Source organism: Triturus cristatus, chromosome 7 (genome assembly GCF_964204655.1).
Source record: "Triturus cristatus chromosome 7, aTriCri1.1, whole genome shotgun sequence".
NCBI lineage: Eukaryota > Metazoa > Chordata > Amphibia > Caudata > Salamandridae > Triturus > Triturus cristatus.
Window position 1 is genome coordinate 1216925803 of NC_140590.1, and position 20999 is coordinate 1216946801.

General features: G+C 48.9%; 1 protein-coding gene across 2 annotated transcripts in view; it reads left to right on the plus strand.

The window, feature by feature from the left end:
- LOC146811648 (interferon-induced very large GTPase 1-like) overlaps positions 1 to 20999 on the plus strand; it is a 242018-nt gene that overhangs the window by 135449 nt on the left and 85570 nt on the right. For both annotated transcript variants that reach the window (XM_085618616.1, XM_085618617.1), the window contains one exon: positions 2667 to 2726. In XM_085618616.1, coding sequence (XP_085474742.1) covers positions 2667 to 2726 — 60 coding nt within the window. The remainder of the gene's footprint in view (positions 1 to 2666; positions 2727 to 20999) is intronic.

Below are 20999 nucleotides of genomic sequence, written 5' to 3' on the forward strand. Positions count from 1 at the left end.
ACACGAATGGGAACTGCATCCACAAGTTCTTCACCCATTCTTCCAACAGTGGGGGCATCCTCAGATAGACCTCTTCGCCACCCACGAAAACAAAAAATGCCCAAGCTTCGCCGCCAGATACCCACACCCATTGTCCAAGGGCAATGCGATATGGATGAACTGGTCAGGCAGATTTGCATACGCCTTTCCACCTCTCCCACTAATTCCATTAGTGGTCAGGAAGCTACAACAGCACTCCCTCACACTCATTCTGGTAGCTCCGACGTGGGCCAGGCAGCCGTGGTACACCACGCTACTACAACTATCAGTGGTACCACATCAAAAACTGCACCTTTCCCCATGCCTCCTAACCCAGAACCATGGAGAAATCAGGCACCCGGACCCAGCTCAGCTCAACCTGGCGATCTGGCTCCTGAAATCTTAGAATTCGGATACCTTAACCTTCCCCCTGATTGCATGAACATCATCATGGAAGCCAGACGTCCTACCACTAGAGCATGCTATGCCGCAAAGTGGAAAAGATTTGTAATTTACTGCCGTAACAATACAATCAACCCCCTAGATGCATCCATACAGCACATAATATGCTATCTGCTCCATCTTCACAGGTGTAACCTGGCATATTCATCCATACGCCTACACCTAGCAGCGATCGCTGCTTATCTACAAAACAGGCAGCATTTATCACTCTTCAGAGTGCCCGCTATTAAAGCCTTCATGGAAGGCCTTAAACGAGTAATTCCTCCCAGGGCACCACCTTCCCCTGTATGGAATCTAAATTTAGTTCTTACACGACTAATGGGTCCGCCCTTCGAACCAATGCACAAATGTGAGCTACAGTTTCTCACCTGGAAAACAGCTTTCCTTGTAGCTATCACTTCCCTTAGAAGGGTTGGTGAAATACAAGCGTTCACCATACAGGAACCCTACATACAAATGCATCACAGCAAGGTCATACTTCGCACAAATCCGAAGTTTCTGCCCAAAGTCATTTCCCCCTTCCACCTCAATCAATCAGTGGAATTACCTGTCTTCTTTTCGCAACCCCAATCTGTTGCAGAAAGGGCCTTACACACACTTGATGTAAAAAGGGCGTTGCTATACTACATACAAAGAACGCAACCCTTCAGGAAGACTAAACAATTGTTCGTTTCCTTCTCTCCACCACATAAAGGCAACCCCATTTCAAAATCAGGGATAGCTAGGTGGATTGTAAAATGCATACAAATTTGCTATCAAAAGGCAAAGAGAACATTATCTGTTCCCCCTAAAGCCCACTCTACAAGAAAGTTAGGGGCTTCTATGGCTTTTCTAGGGAATATACCCTTAGATGACATCTGCAAGGCAGCCACATAGTCTACACCGCACACCTTCACAAAACACTACTGTGTAGATGTGCATTCCAAGCAGCAAGCTAGGGTGGGCCAGGCTGTACTAAAGACACTTTTTCAAACAGCTGCAACGGATACCGGTGGTCGCCGCTAAGGTTGGGTACTGCTATATAATCTATGCTAAGTGTACAATCTGCAGCTCATATGCCTCGACGGAATATGCTACTTACCAGTATGCATCTGTTCTTGGCATGTAGAGCTGCAGAGTTGTACACGCCCACCCGCCTCCCCGGCTACCTGTATCCGTTCCAGTACATCTTATTTAGATACAACACATGGGTTTCTCACTGTTATTACTACGCTCCATCATTTCCCTGTTGGCGAAAAACAATCTGAGGATGGAGCCGAAGCCCATGCGCAGTACGGACCGAAGGAGGAGTCACCAAACTCGTGACTTCCAAAGACTGTCCAAGAAGAAAAACAAACTGCAAACATCCGGGCCCAACACCAGATGGCGATCTATGCTAAGTGTACAACTCTGCAGCTCTACATGCCAAGAACAGATGCATACTGGTAAGTAGCATATTCCTTCTCCATCATGCTTATTTACTTTGAATTCTAATACATGGTATAGCACCCTCCTCCCTTGATTGTTCAGTGTTTTCATAGATTATGTATCAACCTGATTTTTTAATTTTTGTCAATGTGCCCGAAATTACATCTTGTATCTAACTCATTTAGTAAATACAGTTTAAATTAGGGCTCAAGGCCTAGAAGTAGTTCAAATCATTATGCAATCCTCCTTAAGACAAGCTGAGCTCATTTATTTCTGTTTATTAAGGTGGGCTGTGCAGTCTAAAACGTTTTATGCTGCTGTTCCTAGGTATATTTCTATTTTACTCCAATGGCAAACCTCTTTTGGTACAGAACAGTGTTGACTATCATCTAAATTGCACCACAAAAATTGAACTCCAAAAACTGGTACAGCAGGGTTGGAAGTCTCTTGTCCCTCTCTAGCCCCCATCCCTTCATATATTAGCATTTGCTGGGGGTTGCAAAATACAAAAATACCTCTTGCCTTACGTATTCGTTTTGTGACCTACTCCATTTGTATATTTTGAAATGTGATTAAGTAGTTTAACAGTCACACTGCCAAAGAAAACACAGGTCACAAACGAGTTGTTGAGCGAAAAGCTTATTGATTTGCAGCATAATGTTCAAATAGACAAGTTTACATCATATAGGAAAGAAGAAAGACATATTTGGGGTAATTATTAGCAGGGCAGATAATTAAATACTAATTATTTAGGTTTTTCGTCTGTCTTTTCTTTACAGGTTCCATTGTTGAGGAAAGTGTGGAAATGGGTGTTGACGAAAATGAAGAACTTCTTAATGGTATTACAATCTTCACCATTGCCATCAAGTGTTTTGGTTTATGGACATCTGTAGTTAAGAAAACAAATGTTATGTTTTGTTACAGTTTTTCCTTGATTTGTGCATCTGTATTCCTCTTTTGTGGATTCCATGAATGCCTTTGCCCGATCATTTCTTTGTCAAATTTTATACATAATGCCTGTGCTTTTGTCAGTCCTGTCCTGTCATTTTCTTCCTTTTAGCATTTAAGTGTGCAGCAGTTTGGTTTTAATTACATTTTGCCAAACTCTGTCTTTTCTAAAGTGATATAAAAACAAAGGGGCCGAGTACGACACCCTTTTGTGGTTGCAAACCCTTAGATTAAGAATACACAGGATTATGATGCAGCGGAAGTGGTGTTTATCATCTTACGCCCCACATCAATCTTTATAAAACTATTGGAAACGTAACTCTAATGATGGGTCCATAAGTCATTATCACACAGTTAGCAGTAACTAAGATCCTCCGATGGATCTTTGGTAGAGCTAAAAGGGACTAAGCAATGAAAGGCGGAATTCTATTACCTCACGAGGACCTACAATGAAGAAATAGGTTCATCCTCAGCAAACATCAATACCATGTCAAATAACTCAATAACTCATGAATAAAAACAGACACTAATTCGTATCTTATTAATTGTTATTTCATAATATGAATGGTCAAACACAAGTACATAGATTAGAATGTAATCTCTCAGATTCAATGTTACAGGGTAAATTCACAATAAGAAACCACTTGTTTCAAAATACATGAACATAAAGGTATAGAGGAGTGAGAGGGAGAGAGAAAAATCATTGCAAAGACAAATATGCAAGAATATCAGTTTCTTATACAAACCTAGAAATACAAATGCACAGCATGCATTTAGTTTGATAAGCTAACTCGTCGGTCGAAAGGGTATAGCACAAGCAGCATCACCAGCCGATGATGTGCAAAGTCAACCGGAAAGTCTTTAGGATTGCAGGATTCACGCCAGCCAGAGAAACAGAATCAGCACTGCATTCAGTATACCACGAATGCAAGGACAGGTCACCAATCTTGTGAGCGAGCGGATGAACATTTTCTCACAGTAGTTCTTATAGTACATCACATTCTTATCAATAAATGTTTTTTTCTTCTCTTCTTCTTGCGTTTCTATTGGAAATGTCTAGATGGTGACAATCATCCGAGTTCTACTTTACCCGTATTTGTAAACATCTATTGTCTGTTTTCTGTACGTAATCCTCAGGAAAGAAAAGGAAGTCCTTCTTGATACATAAGTATGTAAATGTTCACTCACAAATAAACTAATATCTGCATTCTAAGGAAACATTTGAAACTTTTGAAGGACAGGAGCATGGAAGCACATCCTCTAACATTTTTTAATGCCTACATTATTTTAGCAAAAGATAATTATTTCTGAACGATTTACGAAGTCTTTCAAGAAGAGTAAAATATTTTCTTCTGTGTTTGTCGTGTCTCTGTATTTTAGGAGACCTAAATCACATTCAATTAAACAGAAAGGATTACTCGTCATTTATTCATTAAATACTAATCACCTACGTTTCTCAACTAACATTTATATAGATGTCATTTAGTTAATCTCAATACTCAGGAGAACATTTGTCGATTTTCCTTTACACATTTTCACATTATACACTGTTTTCATATGTTACTAATAATCCATTTTATTAGTTTAATTCACTCTTTCAGGTGGATTTCATTTAGCAGATTTTATTTACAAAAATCATGCTCCATCATTTGCAACCACAATAGGGTGTCGCAATGTATCGTAGGTACTTTGTAAGTCAAAGAAGTGTTAGACTCACAGTCAAAATCACAGATAGAAGAGTTCCTGACAAGGGCGTCCCTCTTCTATTTGCGATTCAGAATGCTCTATACCAATGTACCAATGTTGTGATGCCTTCCACCTTCTGAATTGTGGTGAGTGACATTGGTGTGGGCGGTGAAATGTGTGGGGGAAGGGTGGTCTGTAGGTAGGAGAGCAGAGCAGTGGTCCAGAGGACCTTTGCATTCCCTCCTTTACGATCTAGGATTCGTATATCAGGAAAGGTTACATCACACACAGAAAAAGGAGAGTAATCATCTTCAAGAAGATGTTGCTTATGAAGCCAGAAGGATGAGGAGTAATATGGCATATGGCCCCTTTGTCGAGAACAGCCTTGACCTCTGCCTCTATGAGAGCATTCTTCGACATGGCGAAACTTATCAGATGCAGGAGAGTTTCCTTTCTTGGAAATCTATAGAACTCTATTTGGATACCTTGAACTGTCTCAAGGACTGTCAGGGTGTACCTGGGTTTGACTTCCTTAGGAGCAGAAGATAGTTCCTCAATCCCCACAGCCACTACTTGCGACCGATTCACTTAAATATTTCAGTCTCGAGCATTAACTCGGGGGAAGGGGGAATGGGACAAACAGAGAGACTCCTCACATCTTGGCGCTTCCTTGCTATCTCTTCTACTCTCACTTCAGGAATATTAGGAGCGCATCTACAACAAATTAGCACAAAGATTCTCTTGTAGGGGATTTCCGTGTATAGTCATAATCATGTGAATAGTCCCACCCATGTGCGTGGACCCCGGAGCACTTCATTAGATATATCTTCTTAAGTTATCATCTTCTGCCTTTCTTCAGGAAGGGCTGTATGAACACTTAAGCAATAAAAAGACAATAATGCAGCCTAAGAAACTAGGCTACACTGGCCATTACTTCATCTTGAAGTGAAAAAGATAGCCAGTTTAACTTTAAGTTTAGTAATTTACTGAGTTTTACACATAGAAAACTGTCCTTCACAAAACTCCTTTTTCATGATCGAGATGAAAGGAATGGATAGAGAAACCCCCCGTAGGCTGCCATTATGTGTTTTAAAATGGGTACCGTGCCTTTAAGAGTCTCCAGAGACCCCCGGTATCCCATGAGGCACAGCCAGAGGCATTTACTTTCAGTTCTTTTTTCCGGCTCCTGCTAACAGGACCCTGGAGCATTGAGCTCTACCTTTTTTGGTATTTCATAAAAATTAGTGATTATTTCTTTTTTTTTTTTTTTTTTTTTTTTTTGAAAAACCTTTATTTCAAAAATCTGGACACAGCTATTCAGCCGACAGCCCGAAGGTTCGGCAGCATTGAGAGTTAGATACAGTGATGTGTCCCCAGTACAGTACAAAGAGAAGTGCAAAGGTCCAATTTTAAGTAAACACAGAAAAAACTCACAACAACCCCCAGCAAGGCAAGAACATTGAAAGCCCATGGTGGAAGCCCCCAGGGGAGGCCGGACCCCACTCATCTACTAGTTTCAAGTCAGTGTACGGAGGAAGAAGGGGGACAGCAGAGGCCCAAAACGGTTCCTAAAACCAAACTGTGCTGGAAAGAAGGTCGGGGGGAAAGCTGTTCCTCGGGAGGTTCCAGATCCGGGGCAAGACATATTCCCCCCCTGTATTGGTTCCACCTCCCCCAGATGGCATGCCACTTCCGGGGGCGACCTCTGGAGCAATAGACCGTCTTCTCCCCAAACATGCTCCAGCCCATGTTCTCTTTCCACGCGGTCAGTGTAGGGGGTCCCGAGGAGCCCCACAATCGCGCGATATCCCTTTTAGCGACCATGTTACCCAGAGTCACCCATTGGGTCTGCGCCTCATCGAGGTCAGTGGGCCCCCAGACGTTCAGGAGGCAACACCGCGCCTCCGGCTGCACAGCAATGCCCGTCACCTCCCCCATAACTGCATGGACTCTCCTCCAGAACTCCACAATGACACCACATTCCCAAATGATATGCAGGAAAGTACCCACCATACCACATCCCCTCCTGCACAGGCCGTCCTCCGAGAATCCCATGTGGACCAGCCTTGGCCCCGTCACATACACCCGGTGCAGTATTTTAAGCTGCACCAGCCTCAGACGCGATGGGATCGCAACCTCCTTAGGAGAAGAAACCGCTGACTGCCAGTCCTCATTATCCAACTCAAGGCCATCCCTAGTCCACTGTTCTCTCAGCCCCAAAAGCATGTCTGCCCGGACGTTAATCAATTTCTTATATATGAGCGAGATCGTGCTCTCGGGCATATGACCATCAAGGACCCGGTCCTCAAGGGGAGAGGACTCCGGCACCTTCTCACCCTCAACGAGGACTGATCGGAGGGCGTGGCGCATCTGGATATACCTGAAATACTCGGAGGGCCCCAGCTCATACTCAGTCTGCAACTCCTCGAAGGACTTCACCCTCCCCTTATGCAGCACATCTCCCACCTTAAATATACCTATCAGGTCCCACTTATCAAAGCCCTTCGTATGCCAGAGCCTTCCCAATCTCTCCGATTCAAACAATGGGGTAGCGAGGGTGAGCCTATCCTTCCAGCCCAGCGAGTCAGTCGCCATCTTCCACACACGCACCGCCACACCTGTGGGCCCCGTGAGGGACGAGTCTAGGGACCGCTAATACAACGCCCTGTAGTAGTTGCCACCACGCAGCAACCACCTGTCCATGGCATACCCAGGGCTGAGGGCGGGGCCATAAAACCCATGGTTGATCGCACTCAGCTGCGTGGCCCAATAGTACCGTCGGATGTCCGGGAGCGCAATGCCCCCATCGTACCATGGGAGCGTCAGCTTTGTAATAGCTATTCGCGGCCTCCCATCCCACAGCAACGTCCGTTGGAGGCCTTCGACCTCCCGAAAGTATTTGGCCGGTACCCAGTCCAAAGTGTTCTGGAGGGCGTAGAGGAAGCGGGGAAGAGACATCATTTTGAACAGGGCCGCACGCCCAACAAGGGAGAGCGGCAGCCTCCGCCAACCTTCAACATCTCGCCTCAAGCGTGCCAGGGGGGGGGGAGCAGATTCCTCTCGTAGCGCACAGCAGGGTCCATGGATATAAAGATCCCCAAATACACGAAACCCTGCTGGGCGACCTGTATCGAACATGTTCTAGGGATCGGTGGGACCTCGCCACTAAGAACGTACAAGTACGATTTGCCCCAATTAATAACGAGCCCCGAGTTCCTACCGAACGATGCGAGTACGTCACAGACCACTATAAGTGACTTCTTAGGTGAGGCAAGGTACAACAGGATATCATCGGCATAAAGCGAGATACGGTCCTCGTGATCAGGCGACCACCGAAGGCCCCGTATCTCCGGGTGCCAACGTATCCACGCAGCCAACGGCTCAAGGGCGAGGGCGAACAACAGAGGCGACAGGGGGCAACCCTGCCGAGTACCCCTACCAAGCTGAAACGGAGTAGATGCCCGACCATTCACCACAACATTCGCTAGCGGCCCCTCGTACTGCAACCTAACCCAACTCACAAAACCGCGACCAAAACCAAACTTGGCCAGCACGGCCCATAAGTATGCCCACTCCACCGTGTCAAAGGCCATCGTGGCATCAAGAGACGCCACAATAGCAGGTTCACGCAGCGTGCCCGCCCTGGCGATGACGCCATGAAGACGCATAAGGTTCAATGCTGTGTTTCGGTGCGGGATGAAGCCGGATTGATCCGGGTGGACCAAGTCGCCAAGTACCCTAATCAAACGGGTCGCCAGGAGTTTAGCCAGAATTTTCGGCTCAGCGTTGAGGAGTGAAATGGGCCGATAGGAGGCGCACCTATCTCGGGGTTTACCCTCTTTATGTATGACCACGATCGACGCCAGCCGCTGATCCAACGGAAGGATCCCATCCCCCCGCGCCTCCAAAAACATGGCGCGCAGGTGAGGGGCGACCCTATCCGGGAACAGCTTGTACAGATCGATCGGTAATCCGTTCGGTCCAGAGGCCTTACCCGAGTTTAACGCGCGGATAGCCCCCGCCACCTCGTCGACCGTTATGTCACCATCCAAATCGTCCCTATCTATGTCAGAGAGGCAGGGCAACTCGATATCACGGAGGAGATCAGACGAGTCCTCGGGCGGCCTGTCCGACACAGTGGAATAAACCCCACGAAAATACTCCGCGAAACACTTCACAATCCCCTCAGGCTCCACAATCGCCTCTCCCCTCTCTCCCGTCAACTCTGGCACCACTCTATTGACCCGTTCTTTCCTGTCCAACCACGCCAGGAGTTTCCCTGCCTTATCACCAACATCATACAGGCGGCCCTGTTGTTCCCTACTGAGGGTCTTAGCGGCGTTCGTCACCAGGTCCCTATACTCCGTCTGCTTCAAGCAAAGCTCATGCAGTGAGGACTCTGTAACCCCCTCCTCCATAGCCCCCTCAAGGGCCGCGATCTCCTCCTCTACCTGCCGTACCTCGCCATCCCTCCGACTCTTGGCAGCCACCACCAGGGAGAGGGCTTCCCCCCGAAGCACGGTCTTAAAAGCTTCCCACAGCGACACCGCCGAGTCCACGGTTCCCAGATTGTCCTTGAAGTAATTATCTACCTTCTTTACCAGGGCGCTGCGCATCTTGGGGTCTCGGAAATACCATGGGTTGATGGGGGCCACCCTCCCTCCTCCCTCCCGACCTAGATCCAGCCGGATCCACACTGGCGAGTGGTCAGAGATACCGCGTGCCATGTGCCTCGCCTCAGTGATTATTTCTTGACTTTAGCAGTTTCATTCGACGTCTTTAGCCTTTAGGTAACTACTGCTGTAGTTTTTTTACAGTATTTCTGCTGTTTTCTTGTCAAAATGACATCTCTATTTGACAAGTGCCCTGAATGCGGTAGGAAGAAGGCCAGGTCGGATTCCCACAGGGTTTGTATCCTGTGTTTGCCTGTGTCCCATGTACCTAACACCTGTGCCATTTGCAAGACCTTTTCCAGGCGCACCCTGTGTGACAGGTAGAAGATTCGGCTCCAGGGTATGGAACAGAGGAGACAGAAGGCAGCTTCTTCAGCCTCTGGGAAAGGAGAGTGTAAGTCCTCTACCAAGTCCCATGCTTCGACCTCTGGGGGGCTCCCCAGTGGAAAAACGGCAGAAAAACAACGTCGAGGACGGTGACGAAGTCGAGAGCAGGTATGACTAAGATATGCTCTCCGTCGACCCAGGGCTCTGGGTCGAAGCGACGTGGGCGATCAACATCGAGGAGAAGAACGGCGAGATCGCCGTCGAGGGGTTCTCCGCGTTCGACGTCGACACAACAAACATCGCCATCGAGACATCATCTGCGTCGATCTGGGTCTCGCAAGCGTCGGTAGCCGCCGAAGAGTCGTCGCCGATCACCATCGACGTCAACGCGAAGATTGACGTCGAGGAGGCAATCTTCTACCAGAAAGTCGACGTCGAGGAGAGAATCAAGGAGAAGGTCGACGTCGAGACGTCGATACCAGCGTTCGAGGTCCCGTTCCGGCCCTTGCTCAGTGGTGAGCCTATCGTCGTCGACAAGGACTTCGCGTTCCAGACGACGTCGACGCTCAACGTCGAGGGGGACTGATGGAGCATCCAGGGTCCCTTCCTCACGGCCCGCTCGTAAAAGAAGGAGGTTGGTCTCGTCTCCCAGTTCGGAGTATTCACGTACCTGCTCACCAACTAGGTCTCCACCTGCTCCGCTTTCACCGGTGGTACCACCAGGAATACCACAGCCACCACCAAGTCCTCCACCTCCGCCTCCAGCTACTCCTCCGCTTCCACCAGCGATTCCTCCACCACCACCGCCTCCTCCTCCACCTCAGCCTGGGCCCGTGGCTCCTCAGCCCACTCTCCCTGTGGAACCTCGACGGCCAAGAATACGGTCTCGTTTGAGACATCGGTCACATAGAAGGCCACTGGTCTTCCACAAGATCACGTCGTCGACATTATGAGAGGTCTCGGCCCCGGCATACAAGGGATACATCTTCCACGAGTACAGGGAGGTATTCTCCTACTCTCACAGACTCTTCCCCGCAAAGGGTGTCACCGGTTGATTACATTTCTACCTTCTAGAAGGTTCTGGTCAGAGGGGCAACGAAACACAGCATTCCCCTGTCTACCCCTGTGCAGCCGACCTCTGTGATATTTGAGACCCTGCAGAAGAGACATACATCGCGTCCGTTGCTGCTGGGTCTGGAGGAACCAGCTATGGAACTGTTCTAATGCCGTCTTATATAAAGTCTGCACCCTCGAGGTTGCAGAAGTATTGTCCGCCTGATTCGGATCCTGCCTTCCTCCGGCTGGATCCCACTCCGGACTCTGTGATAGTGGTGGCTGCACGGGAACAGCATGCTACGGCTCCGACTTCCACGGTGCCACTGGATAAAGAGCGCCGTAAGCTGGATTCAGTGGGCAGAAAGGCTTGTAACACTGCGGCGACTTCCATATAGGCGGCGAGCTCTACCGGCTTGCTGGGCCGTTACGATAGATCATTGTGGGAACCCCTTCAGCAATTTGTGGATCTCATACCCAGGGATAAGAGGGAAGACTTCCAGGAGATTGTGAATGAGGGCCTGATGGTCTCTAACCAAGTCATCAGCGTGGCAGCGGATACTTCACTTCTGGCAGCCCACAGGTATTGCCATGGTATCGCTCTACGACGTCATGCTTGGCTTTGTCTCATCACTGAAGCCTGAGGTGAAACAGCGAATCTCGAATCTCCCGTTCTCTGGCACAACGCTCTTTGGTTCCCATGCGGACGACGAGATGGCCCGAATGAAGACCAAAATGGAGACGTTGAACGCTGTAGGTTTGGAGAAACCTAAAGAGCAACGTAAGACCTTCCGTCCTTTCCAGAGGTGTTATTCCTCTCAGAGGTTCCAACGTTTCCGGGTCGTCAGCCCAACCAACAGCAGCAGTTCCAGCGCTCCTTTCAGATGTTTCAAAAACAACAGCAAGGAAGATCTAACCAGCAGTCTGGACAGGGGAACAAGGCTCCTGCTGGTCCGAAGCCCTTAAGGGTTTCTTCCTCCTCGTCCGTTGTCCACTCCGGTGGTGGGGGGGGGGGGGGGGGGGGGAAGTATTCAAGATCATCTGGCAGAGTGGCAGAAAATAACTCAGGACAATTGGGTTCTGAATATTGTTCGCAGTCGATACTCGATACGTTTTATAAGCCCTCCTCCGTCAATCCCTCCAACTCGATCAAGATACATGCTGCGCGAGTTGCAGAAGGAGGCCAACACCCTCCTAGTGAAAAGGGCAGTAGAACCTGTCCCTCTAAATCAGAACGGAACAGGGCTGTATTCACAGTTCTTTCTAGTCCGCAAGAAAGACCAGAACGAGTTCAGACCCATTCTCGACTTACGACAAGCCAACAAATGGGTTTGAAGAGAAACATTTTGGATGTTGTCCTTGCATCAGACCTACCCTCAACTTCATCAGGGAGACTGGCTATGCGCAATAGATCTGCAGGACGCGTACTTTCATGTGCCCATAGCAAGGAAACATCGCAAGTTCACAGTGGGCAACAACCATTATCAATACTCCGTGCTGCCCTTCGGCCCGAAGTCAGCACCTCTGACTTTTTCCAAATGCATGGCAGTGGTGGCTGCCCATCTGAGGAGGAACAAAAAATGTGTCTATCCTTACCTGGGCGATTGGTTGATCAAGGCAGCTACGTTTCAGGAAGCGCAACTGCATTTCAACTGCATTTCAATCGGACTTCCAATCTCTTACTTCGTTTGGGACTTCACATCAACCTCACGAAGTCTGTCTCAACTCCTGTTCAGTGTCTTCAGTACCTAGGAGCTACTAACGACACATGCACAACAAGCTTGTGTCCTTCGGAGGAGAGACGCTTATCGATCTTTCGGAAGGCACTAGCTCTTATGATCATGCCCGCACCAACGGTGAGGAAAGTATCGTCTCTCCTGGGTTCGATGGCGTCATGCATCTTCCTCACTCCGAATGCACGCCTCCATATGAGACCCCTGCAGGAATGTCTGGAGGATCAGTGGGACCAGACACTGGGGGACTGGGAAGACCGGATTCAACTGTCGCAACAGGCTCGTCAGTCCATCCGATGGTGGTGTTCTCCACGCAATCTCCTCCGGGGGATTCCCTTCCACAAGGAGATACCCACAAAAACAATAGTAATGGATACTTCTCTCCACGGATGGGGTGCGCATTTTGACCACCTACAGATACAGGGCGCATGGACTCTGAAAGAAACCAAGTACCACATCAACTTCCTGGAACTTCGAGCAGTCCATTTGGCGCTGAAAGCATTCCAGCCGTCTTTTCACTCCAGCTCCCTGCTTGTTCAGACGAACAATACGACAACAATGTTCTACCTCAACAAGCATGGGGGCTCCAGATCTCGCGTGCTGTCTCAGGAAGCCCAGGCCATCTGGCACTGACCATCACAGCACCTTCCAGGTGTTCAGAATGTTCAGGCAGACGTGCTCAGCAGACTCATTCACGAAAACCACGAATGGGTCTTGAAGGACGAAGACATTTTCGACAGATGGGGTTCTCCAGAAGTCTATCTGTTCGCTACCGCAGAAAACAGCAAATGCCGCGACTTAGTCTCCAGGTTTTACCAACCTGGGACTCCGGGGAATGCCTTATGGATCAATTGGTCAGGCGGCTTTCTCTACTCTTTTCCGCCAATTCCCCTGATTCCGACAGTGCTGATCAAGCACTCCCAATCACGGGTCAAGATGATCCTCATTGCTCCGGAGTGGCCCCGGCAGTGGTGGTTCACAGACCTACTCCACCGGTCTCTCCTGCCACATCTCCGGCTGCCGTGCAGGCCGGACCTCCTGACGAAGTTCGGCAGATGGTCCACCCCAACCTCTTGTTGTTGAATTTGGCGGCATGGCCCCTGAGCTAGTACAGTACGGACATTTGAATCTCCCTCAGGACTGTATGGAGATACTGAAAGAGGCCAAGAGACCATCTACATGCACGTCCTATGCGTATAAATGGAAGAGATTTTGCATCTGGTGTGCTTCTAAGGACTTCGATCCTACCTCCTGTAAAGATGTCGTCATCCTTCCTTACTTGTTACACTTGGCGCAATCTGGCCTTCAGTTCCATTCGATCAAAGTTCATCTGGCAGCTTTGACTGCGTATAGGAAATGTCCTTCACACACTTCCTTTTTTTAAATCCCAGTCATCAGAGATTTTCTTGAAGGATTGAAGAAAGTGTTTCCTCCCATCAGGCGTCCTTCGCCTCCCTGGTAGTTGAATGTAGTCCTTTCACGACTGATGAAGGAACCGTTTGAACCCACTCATAAGGCTTCTCTTCAGCATCTGTCCTGTCCTGTCCTGGAAGACGACTTTCCTTGTGGCCATTACGTCTGCCCGCAGGGTTAGCGAACTTCAGGCTTTATGTTGCAAAGAACCTTATACAGTCTTTCATTCCTCTAAGGTAGTTATGAGGACGCAACCTAAGTTCCTTCCTAAAGATGTGTTGGAGTTTCATGTAAATCAGACTATTATATTACCTACATTTTTTCAAAATCCATCTTCTCCTGCGGAGAGGTCACTGCATTCTCTTGACGTTAGGAGAGTCTTGAAATTTCTATTTAGACAAGACTAAGGCTATCCGTAGAACAGACCAGCTATTTGTAAACTATTGCTCAGTTCGAACTGGCTAGCTACCTCTAAACAATCCATTTCTAGGTGGATTGTTTCATGTATTCAGCTGTGTTATCAAAAAGCAAACAAACCTTTGATTAGTAAGCCTAGGGCTCACTCTACTAGAGGTAAAGCAGCTACTGCAGCTTTACTTCGTAATGTACCTATTTCAGAAATCTGTAAGGCGGCCACTTGGAAGTCAGTCCACACATTTCCAAAGCACTACTGATGCTAGGGCAGATGCTCAGGTTGGACAGGCTTCACTTCGAAATCTATTTGCACAATAGTGCGGTTGTCCTCTGTTCTGCCACCGCTGGTGAGTTGTTTTGGGAATGGGCTTGCTAGTCTATTCACATGATTATGACTATACACGGAAATCCCATACAAGAGAAGGAGTAGTTTCTTACCTGTAACTCCAGTTCTCTTTTAGGGGTATTTCCGTGATAGTCATAAGAAACCCGCCCTCCTCCCCGGTGGCACATACAGATGTCCCCAAGACTCAGCAGGCTCTGCTTATTTACGTATTCAAAAAGAACTGAAAGTAAATGCCTCTGGCTGTGCCTCATGGGATACCGAGGGTCTCTGGAGACTCTTAAAGGCACGGTACCCATTTTCAGACACATAATGACAGCCTATGGGGGCTTCTCTATCCATTCCTTTCATCTGTATCGTGAAAAAGGAGTTTTGTGAAGGAGAGTTTTCTATGTGTAAAACTCAGTAAATTACTAAACTTAAAGTTAAACTGGCTATCTTTTTCACTTCAAGATGAAGTAATGGCCAGTGTAGCCTAGTTTCTTAGGCTGCATTATTGTCTTTTTATCTCTTAAGTGACCATACAGGCCTTCCTGAAGAAAGGCAGAAGATGATAACTTAAGAAAATATAACTAATGAAGTGCTCCGGGGTCCACGCACATGGGCGGGACTTTTCACATGATTATGACTATCACGGAAATACCCCTACAAGCAAACTGAAGTTACAGGTAAGAAACTACTCCTTATTAGGGACACACTTCCCACCTTTCATTAAGAATGCCTCTAAATACTTTTTTTTTTTTTTTTAGAAACCTTTATTACACAATAAAATACATACAAGGGCCTACAACCACCAAGGCTGGCCGCTACAGAGCCCGAGGGCCCGCAATGCAACGCCACACATTCAAATGAACCAGAAGCGAAGCTCCCGGCAGTTCGTGAGCACATGCAACCGGCCGTGGCCATAGGCCAAGAGCAATCGGAAAAAACAGTTTCATTTTCTATTAAATGCAAAACACACTCAAGGCAATGAGAGTCCGAAATAGCAGCGTGCGCTTCCCAGGGCGGGGGACAACGTATAGTATCCAAAGCAGTTCTTGACAGGAAGTGGCAGCGGGGGGCAACGGGAAGACAAAACATTGAACACACTTCACACAAGAATGCCTCTAAATACTTGACTCTAAATGCTGTTTACCTGTTTACTCACGGAGGATAACTTCTCTCTGGGTGAATTGTATTAGATGACAATAGTATTTTTATTGTGGTAAATATTTTAGCATTTAGAATAACTTGACTGTTCTTATTTTCTCTGTAGAGAATCTCTGTTGCTTGGTGTTGCTTAATCTCAGTTTGTAAATTGTGTCGCTAGATATATTTATATATTTAGGTTGGGGTTAAATCCTTGTTTAACTGGACTCCTTAGTTAAGATGGGTGTAACATTCTAATAGAGTTCAAAAGCGACTTGGTAATTCTGAGCTGTCCTCTATAGAACACTACTCCCTCGTAGTCTTAGGCTGACTGAGATTCTGATTTCTGGGAGCTCCTTGTAAAGCTCATTTCAAATGTTTATAGTTCACTGAGTGCTAGATTGTTTAGTTCAAGACTTACAATGTGTCTCACTCTGAGACTCAAGACCTTCGTTTATGTTTTTGGGGGAGTTTTTCTCAACTGGGAATCTGCCTGACGAAGTCTCCTCATCTCCTCACCACGAAACACTGCTCTCTGAACCTTTTCATCAAAATACAGAGCACTAATAGGATTTGACAGTACTTCTCTCGAGACACTAGCGTTAAGGTCCTGATGTGAAGTACGCTAGTTTCTTCTCACAAAATTCTCCTCGGCAACAGACGGGCTGATGAAACACTACAGCTTCCTCAGGGATTCCAGTTGAAGTGCGGCGTGCGCTAGTCACACGTGCACATTTGCCTCTTCTCAGTTTTATGGTTTAAATGTTTTTATTAATTTGCAATTATCTAACAAAATTACGTACACATAACCGGTAGCATACATTGCAAAGATATAACCACGAATCGGGTCATTGTCATGTTTCATATGAACAGTGTATGCATAGCTGAATGAACAAAAAAAGAAAAGAAAACCCCAAACCCCAAAATACTCCTCGTCCACTGCCTCCATCCCTCTCCCTCCCGCGCTCCGCGTCCTCTCCAAAGCCCCGCTAAACCTTTAATGCCCACCTCCCTCCGGAACCTCTGTGATACGCAACAGTCTGAGGTATCGGGGGCACATGAGTTCCCTAAATTCAGGGGCCAAAAGCGACAAAAAGGGCTGCCACAACTCCCCATATCTGTCCCCCTCTCCTGCCAAGGTTAGTGCTAACTTTTCCATACCCAGGACATACCAAATACGATGCAACCAGCCTATGATGGTCGGTACTTGGCGTGTACGCCAGTGGGTGAGTATGTTTTGTATAGCTGACCCTAGTGCGATGGCCATCAGCCTGCCCCTCCGCGATCGCAATGGGTAGGTCAGTGGATTAGGCAGCCCTAAGATTACATAGGCCGGGAAACGCGGTATCTCCGTCTCAAAATGTTTGTCCACTTCATCCAACACCTGAGTCCAATAGGATTGGAGATCTGGGCATTCCCACAGCACATGGACCAGACTGCCCGCCTGGCCGCACCCCCTCCAGCATGCCCCCTCCCGGGATCGATCCATCGCATGTAGGCGCTCTAGGGTGTAGTACCAGTACGTTACCATTTTCGTAAAAGTCTCTGTAAGCCCCATGTGGTATGCAGAATGCCGAGCCCTGTAATAGATGTCTTCCCATTCCTTGTGACTCAGTGTTCTTCCCAGTTCCCGTTCCCACCGGTCCCTGCTAGGATTATATGAGTGTTTGTGTTTAATTTGCAGTTGTTTATAGAGATCGGAAATGAGGTGTTTGTCTGAGGTGCTTGTGATGAGCCATCGTTCATAGGGGGAGAAGTGTCTATCCGCCCGGTGCGGACCTGTAGTTGGAGCGCCCAATGCCTCACCTGCAGATACCGCTACCTCTCTGTCTCTGGCAACCCGTAGTCTATCCTCATCTGAGCGAACGAGTGCATCCCCCCCCTCCCCATAAACATGATACAGGAACCGACAACCCGCAGCTCTCCAGCCCGCGAAGGCGGCATCCTCCATTCCGGGAGTGAAGTCAGGATTAGCTATCAACGGGGTGAGCGGAGGCAGGAAAGATGTGAGCTCGTGAGTGAGGTTAGTGGCGTCCCACACCTCCAGAGGGACCCGCGTAATATACGAGGCATACAGGTTAGGAGGCCTATGGGGTTTGCGTAAGGAAGGAACTTCCTGCAGAGGCCGCGCCGTCACCGCTTGGTCTTGAAACAGCCAGTGTTTCTCCGATTCCCAACTGCTCCATTCCACTAGATACCTCAGTTGAGCTGCCTGGAAGTAGAGTCCCAGATCCGGGACCCCAAGTCCCCCATCTTCCGGTGCTAATGACACCAGTGTTCGACGCATTTGTGGCTTCCGCCCGTTCCAAATAAACCGGGCCAGGTCAGACTGCACCGTTCGAATCCATCCCACAGGCAGACGAAGAGGTATAGTGCGAAAGAGATAGAGAATCTGTAGGAGAATGGTCATCTTGACCGCAGCAACCCTACCTAACCAGGAGAGGGGATAGTGCCGCCACCTGTCGAGCTCACGTCGGATTCTATCGCGCAGCAGTGTATAGTTCATGTGAACCACTCTAGGAAGAGATGGGGCCAACTGGATCCCCAGATACGGAAGCGTGTCTGTCGTCCACCGGATAGGAAGTCGGGTTTGCAAATATTCTCGAGTGGGACGTGACAACGATAAATCCAGGGCTAGGGATTTCCCTGCATTCACCTTGAATCCGGCAGCCCGAGCAAAAGTAGCCAATTCCGCCCAGCACGCCGGAAGCGCGGACCTCGGATCAGATAACGATAGTAACACGTCCTCTGCGTATAGTCTGATTGTGTGGACGAAGCCCCCGGACTTTATCCCTGTGATCACCGGGTTTTGTCGCATCCTCTGTGCCAGGGGTTCCATATAAAGGGCAAAGAGGAGGGGCGACAGTGGGCACCCCGTCTCGTGCCCCTCTCGATGTGGAAACGAGAGGATGTGTAGCCGTTCACTCTGACCGCAGCTGTGGGGAACTTGTAACAATTAAGGAAGTGTGTGCGGAACCGGTCACCTATTCCTGCCCTCTCCAATACCTGTTCCAAAAAGGGCCAGTGTACGCGGTCAAACGCCTTTTCGGCATCGATGGCCAGCATCATAAATTCCCCCGGGACCAGAGTAGCCTTCTCGATAAGATGCAGAATCCGCTTCGTGTTATCTGCTGCTTGGCGTTCGGGGATGAAACCCGCCTGATCCGGGGCCGTAAGGCACGGCATATGGGGGCTAAGGCGGGCGGCCAGTACCCCTTTGTATAGTTTAAAATCTATGTTGAGGAGGGATATTGGGCGATAAGATCCGCATTGCGAACAGTCTTTCCCGGGCTTGGGAATTACTGCTATCGAGGCCTCCAGGAGGTCACTCGGAATAGCTCCCTGATTAGCAAAGGAGTTAAACAACAGGGTAAGAGTCGGAGCGAGCAAGGAGCAAAACTTCTTACAGAAGATCGCCGGGAAGCGATCTGGGCCCGGGGCCTTCCCCAGTTTGAGACGAGAAATGGCGGACACTACCTCCTCCGGTTGAATGCTTCTATCTAGATGTGCGGCCTGTGCCGTGGACAGGACAGGCAATGTGACTGAGTCTAAGAGAGCCATCCCAGCAGAACGCTCCAAGGGGGCCTCTGCATAAAGAGCCGCGTAGAGATTTCGAAACGCCTCTGCAATATCGCCATCCTCCGTGGCTCCTGTGCCGTCATCCCTAGAAATCAGTTTAACTCCGTGTCTCTGGCGAACCTCTCTAAGTTTATGCGCCAGGAGGTGCCCACATCTGTCCCCACCCGCGTAATAGGCATGCCGCAGCCTCAGTGCTGCAAACTCTGCCCTGTCTTGGTCAAGTGCTGTTAGTTGTTGGCGAACAGCTTTAAGTTGCCGCCATATACTCGGAGCTCCCGTCCGCTGGTGCATCCGCTCAAGCTCCCGGACCTGGTGTGTGAGCTCTTCCCTTTTGCACCCCTGTTCCCTGTTGTCCGCCGCCGAGTTTGAGATAAACTCCCCTCTAAGAACCGCCTTCAGTGCTGCCCACTACGTAGCCAGTGTAGTGTCTGGATTATCATTGTGTTATATCATGAATGGAGCGCTGGATGCGTTTAACCACATCTTCCCGATGCAGGAGGGCGTCTCTAAGACGCCACACCCTGTCACCGTCGTGGGCGGGAGGAGGAGGGTATCAATCAACGGAGCACGATCGGATAACGAGGCCACTCCTATGTCGACTGTTGTCGTGAGCGCCCGCACCGAAGCGGACACTAAGAAATGGTCTAGTCTGGCATAGGTCTTATGCGCATTGGAATGAAAGGAGTATTCCCTGTCTCGAGGATGCAAGCTGCGCCAGAGATCACATAGCATCAAGTCCTGCAGCCGCGCAAGCCCCTCTGCAGAAATTGCCCCGGCCTGATGAGAGCGCTGGCTGGATCTGTCCTGAACATTATCGAAAACTAGGTTAAGGTCTCCCCCAAGGATGACATTGCGATCAGGTGTAGCCGTAGCCTCTGTGAGAGCGGAATGTAAGAACCACTCTGCTCCCTCGTTCGGAGCGTACAAGGAGCGAATTGTGAACGACAGACCTCCGAGTGCAAAGCGGTATGTCAATAAGCGCCCTTTGATCTCCGCCACCTTATGCAGAACTTACCCCGAAACCCCTGTGCCACTAGAATCGCCACCCCCGCCGTTTTAGTAAGCCCGAAGGAAAAGAACTGGGTGGGAAATTTCCGGGATTTAAGACGGTGACAATCCCGCGACAAAAGGTGGGTTTCCTGCAGCAGGCAGAGATCTGCTTGAGAGTTCTCTAAACATGACGGGACAGCCCTAAGTTTAACGGGATTGTTAAGACCCCGGACATTCAGAGTTAGTATCTTAAGTGTGGTGGGTGGCATGTTATGTGTCGTGTGAAAGACATTGCAGCTGTGAGGCGCCGTGGGATGTGGCCCCGGAGCATCCGGGGTGCAAACTAGTCAAGGACGCGGAGGCGCAGGGTGTCGCGCTGACCCTAAAGGAAAGGTGGACGCGGAGCACTAACTTCCCTCCCTCATCCCCCCACAAAACAAAACCACAAAAAAACAAACTACCATTATAACTGGGAACATATAGTCCATCACTCGTCTGTGATTGGTGAAAAGTCATTGGGTTATATCCACCAACAGTGTAGGGAAGCCCCCCTCCCGTCAAAGACCTGGATATGAGAGAGTAAGTCCCTCGGGTACCGTGCGTCCATCGGGTCAGCCAAGATTAGAACCAGAAAGGTCCGTAGACACCGCTTCCAGCACCGACTGTCGGCCCCTCGTAATCTCCGCAGCTGGTGGTTTCTTAAGGCGGCGTCTACAGCCCTGCTGCCACCATCGAGGCCCGCACACACACTCGAATGTCCAGCGGGGGAGCCGATGGCGCCCTAGGGGGACCCACCCTATGCGCCCGATCTATACATAAGTCCGT